General features: G+C 39.5%; 1 protein-coding gene across 1 annotated transcript in view; it reads right to left on the reverse strand.

The window, feature by feature from the left end:
* Positions 1–1,062: 1,062 nt before the first annotated feature.
* The window catches only part of LOC137972962 (E3 ubiquitin-protein ligase TRIM71-like), a 4,236-nt gene continuing 298 nt past the window's right edge, over positions 1,063–5,000 (reverse strand). Inside the window, exon 1 of the mRNA XM_068819652.1 lies at positions 1,063–5,000. This exon is cut by the window's right edge and continues 298 nt beyond it. Coding sequence (XP_068675753.1) covers positions 3,049–5,000 — 1,952 coding nt within the window. The 3' untranslated portion in view covers positions 1,063–3,048.

The raw sequence follows: 5,000 nt of genomic DNA on the forward strand, positions 1-5,000 counted from the left end.
TCTTGAACAGCAAAAGCGGCCTTTGTTGCCTCTCTTCAGATGGCCGGCGCGAAACGCCGTCATCTCCGAAGTCGCAATGTTATGCGCAAGATGAGATGTGCGGTGCAAAACAAAGGAATCACCACAAGTAAATTAATAGTAATACAATAAAACGGAAAATTATACGCTCCTTCTCTCTCGACGAGCACATTTGCTTAATATTTAAAACAAATCACTTATTTGTCATTTCAAATCACCTCAAGCATGTACTGAAAACCAGGGAGATTTTCTTACCATGTTCCCAGTGGTTACATTAATGTACTTTTTTAAGATGATTTAGTGTTTCTGGTTTCCATATCCGGATTCCCTGATTCTGGTTTCTAGACACACAAGTGGCATGCAATTTGTCTCAATATCGACGACAATTTGTTGGGATATTAGAGGGTCTATCATACGGGGTCTCACAAACCACAAACCGCCTTACTTTGTTTTTTTTAGACCGCTTATCGCTTTCTTTTTCTCCTTGAAACCGGAAACGCCTTTATGGCCTCTGAGACCGCAAACCGCTTTCGTTTTCCTCTTTCCCAACTTTATGGCAGAATGAGATCTTTTAACAGTACTTCACACATTGTTTCTCATCACAAAGACCACGAGATCTTAGGAACAAGACAACAAAACATCTTTTTTCTACAGGTCCTTTCAAATAAACTATAACCAAAAAGTTTTGGCATCTAATGAAAAGTTCACAAACACAAAAAATCATGCACGTTGTTCATAACGACGCACTAAAGGCAAGTTTGAAATCTCCCACAAAACTTTTCGAAAAACCGCCAACAAACACACAAAAACGGAAAACCACGCAATTAAGTTATGATTTCCCGCAACCGCGCAGTAATTTCTTCAGACCGTAAACCGCTTCAAAAATATGACTGAATCCGTAGACCGACTGACTCAAAATTGGCTTAAACCGTCAGAGTATAATAGACCCTCTTTAGCGCAGATATTAAGACAACACCCGCGTATTCACCTTAATGGAACTGGCAAAGAATTCGATAGACTTTCACGGTTAAGATAACAAAAATTACGTTGAATTTTCAAGTGTGTCGAGTTTTATTTTCTTGCGATTTTTTGTTGACTTTCGAGGAAGATAGGGAATTCCCTCGAACAGTGGATTGCAATAAAGAGCATAAATTATACATTAATTTTCATGGAAACAAGAGAGCAAATTTGTCTTTAAGAACGCTATTTCTGAAGTAATGTTTATGAATACAAATGAAAAGATTCAACATGCAGTATTTTGTGTTTTGCGATTGTACGAGTTATGGACCTCTGTAGTGTTTTCCTTAATAACAGAATTGTTTATTATGCTGATTTAATATATGTATTATTTCAAACTTTTGTCTCCGCTTGGTCAAAATAAAGTGATAGAAGTGCCTTACTGACTGTAGTAAAAGTGGAGATTCTCTTTGGAAAACAAGAAATAAACAATAAGGCAAACGCAAAAGTGTCTCGTCGAATTCAAGTCGCCGCCCTTATACCGTGAGTTTGAGCTGTTTCCTTTTCACTTTCCTTTTCGGTAGAACCTTTTTAACTAACAACACCGATGTCCTAGATAAGATAAGTGATGAATCGTAACTGAAATCATGTAGTGATCCAATGAAGATCTATTGTTGGTCCAATATTGTTTTTGTGTTGTTCGAGTATGGCTCGAGTGTCGGCCCTGTATTGCTCTGGTAGTGGCCTAGCACAGTTCCAGTATCCCTACATTATTGGAAAGTTACTTCCCGTTTGTATCATTCTGCTGAATACCAAATGCCCACCATCACCAGCCAACTCAAACAAATTTATGGCTCAAGGACTCAGAACGGAGCTATTTATTTCAGAGCTACTGTTTGTCTGTTTCTCCCCATAAAACGAAGGCAAACAAAAACTCGAAAATGGAGTATTCTTTTGATGGCGAAATGTTCCCTGTCCTGAAGAATGAAAATTGATTTTAAGTGAAGACAATTCTAAGAACACTGAATTGGATACTGAAAGTGAAAGCCTCAAACTGAAGCTAAAAAACAAAGCAAGGGATGTAAACTGACATCTTAGCTACTTAGCCATCAGTGAACTTGAGGTTAAATTTTTAAAAACCTTTGCAAAACCGTGGACGATAAAGCCTGGTTTTCACTAGCGACGCAAGCACAAACATAAGTAGCTTATGCTGGTGAAAACGAACGTCGACATAAGCATCAAAATCAACCCCAGAATCCACCATTTTGTTCAAATGCTCATATCCACGGGGAATCTGGAACGAGTGCTTTAATTGGCGTAGGAAATTTCCTTGTGTTTATGCTGCGTTTCGTTTTCACACGACGCAAGCAAACACAAGCATAAGCGCAAGCACAAAGAAAAGGAAACATTTTGATCCTTGTGTTTGTGCTTATGTTGGTCTCCATCCCATTTTCACTGACGGTGAAATAAGCGCTCTTATGCGTCCCTAGTGAAAAACAGGCTTAACTCTTGTACAGCGTTGGATCAGACAAGATCGTGACCAGTCAAAATTGATCGAAGAGTATTTATGGAAATCATGAAAAGATGACACAACAAAATACCTCCAAAATTATCCATTTGAAACTAAAAATAACGATTTTTTTCCAGTGGACTTTTCCTCGTTTTTCGCTTGCTTTACGACCGGGTAGTTGCAGATTCTAGTACGAAGCTCATTGGAAAGGTATAAGGGAATCTTGGCTTTTTTAACATTATGTTTCCCTAACATACGAGTTTGCAAAGCTGGCATCAATCATGCTATTTAAAAATTGAGTTTAAATAGTAAAAGAACTTGTTAAACTTAAGTTAAACCTACAATCTTAAGCCTTTTGGCTTTGATAACGAGCCAGTTATTAGCCATGAAAAATTCTTGGGTGACAAATGCGCTACTGGTCCCACCTATTCTTTGTAAAATCTCGAATTTTCAAAGCACCATTGCTCAGACCTTATGCAATGCACTTTCAATATTCATTACTTCATTCTCGGCTGAATGATTAGAAAATGTTAGCCTTTTTGTAAGCAAAAATATATCACATCTTAATGGAAAACATAAATGCGTCCACTGATCAGTGGATCGGCTACTATTAGACTGCCACCACTGTTTATAGCAACGTAAGAGGGTAGGCCATTTTCGAAATACTGTTTCTTCAATTTAGTCAAAAACTTCCCGCCCAGGGTGAAGAGTTGCAGCCTATGGTTACCTCTATCACACACAATCAGTCGGTTGTACTTGTCTATAACTAGTCCCTCCGGACGATTAAACTGGCCATCATTAGACCCCTGACAGCCAATGTCATGTAAATACACTCCTGTTTTGTCAAATACCTTGACACAATGAGTAGAGATATAAGAAACAAAAAATTTTTGCTGGTGATAAATAGCGCAGAATGGGGATCCATCAAAGTCTGGGGCACTGAAGGACTGGAGCAAGTCATTCCCGTCAGGGGAGAGGACCTTGATGTTCTTGTCCAAACTGTCAGTTATGATTATACGACCATCACTCGCAATGGAAAGGTGAATTGGGTGGCCAATATGTTTATCATTGATGTGTTTGATGAACTCACCCTTCTCACTGAATAGACGAAGCTTATTGTCGCTTTTCGGAATTAAAGTCAGGAGTTCGCCAGAGTCCGCAAATGCCACGGAATAAGGTTCACCATCAAGTTTTATCTCCCTTCGAAAGTTTCCTTCAGAGCTCAACAGTTGAATTCTGTTATTCCCGCAATCTGCAACAGCAATCGTTCCCCTTTTGTCACTCACATCAATATCGTTAATGCCATCAAATTCTCCTTGTCCCTTCCCTATTGAACCAAACTGAAAGGCAAATTGATATTGATACTGATGAACCTGCACAATCCAAGGACTACCAGTCAGCTGCTGTCCATTCTCAACGATCTCCACTCTGTGTTGTCCAGCACACTGTGTTGTGTATGTTTCCGTGCATTTGCCGTCTTTGCTGTCTGTTTTTAGTTGATCACCTTCTGGAGTCAATAGGTCGACTTTGAATTTATCGTCTTGTTGATAACATTGAAATCCATCTGAATCTTTTGAAGCAATTACGAAATATGCCTCCTTTCTTTCCTCTACTTCCATATTATTTTGACCTTCAGCGGAGCACTTTGAGGGATCAGTCTTTGTGACAACAACTCGATCCGTAAGATCCAATTTCTTTTCCACCAAGTAATGTAAATTTGGCGACCTGTAAAGATCGGGTTTTCGATCATTTAACAGTTCATTGCAGCGTCCGAGGATGGCGTGATTTGTTTGTAGAATTTCGGAGCTGATGTTTCTTTCTAAGATACTCTGGCCGCGTTCGACGCAGCTTTTCAGTTGAGTGGCAACCAGCTCGAAGTTTTCCAGTCGCGTTGTGTGATGTTTTTGTTCCGCTTCATAAATTTCGCGAAACTTGTTCTTCATTTTCTTCTCGTGCTCTCGCAAATCAAAAATCAATTTTTCGACAGTGTCTGTCATTTTCTTTTCTTCGTTCAAAATTTCAATTTTGTTTTTGTTTCTTAGGTCAGTTTGTTTCTTAATTTTATTCTCATACCTGACAATTTCCGCTTTCCCTTTGGCCACAGCGTCGGCTATTTGCATCTTTTGTTCTTGTGCAGCTTTGAGAGTGTCTGTCATAGTGTGTCGATTATGACTCACTACAGTGCATTTGTGGCAAATCAGAACTTTACAGTCTTCGCAATAAAATTCTAGGGGTTGATCTTCATGATATTGCTGTGAACACATCACGGGTCTGTGGATCAAATCTTGCACATCTTGGGCTTGCAGTTTGTCGATCAAAACACTGGGATGACCCCTTGAAGCCTTCAAGCGTTGGTGAGCTTCAAAACAAGCTGCACACAGAAAATTCTGGCACACGAAACAGTAACATGTTGCCGTGTTGTTCTCGTCACAACTGTTGCATCTTTGAGACTGAATGCTGCCATCTTCTAGAGGGAGAACATCCACCAATTGGTTGCGATGAAACGAGGACGGCA

This window comes from Montipora foliosa, chromosome 10 (assembly GCF_036669935.1).
Source record: "Montipora foliosa isolate CH-2021 chromosome 10, ASM3666993v2, whole genome shotgun sequence".
Lineage (NCBI taxonomy): Eukaryota > Metazoa > Cnidaria > Anthozoa > Scleractinia > Acroporidae > Montipora > Montipora foliosa.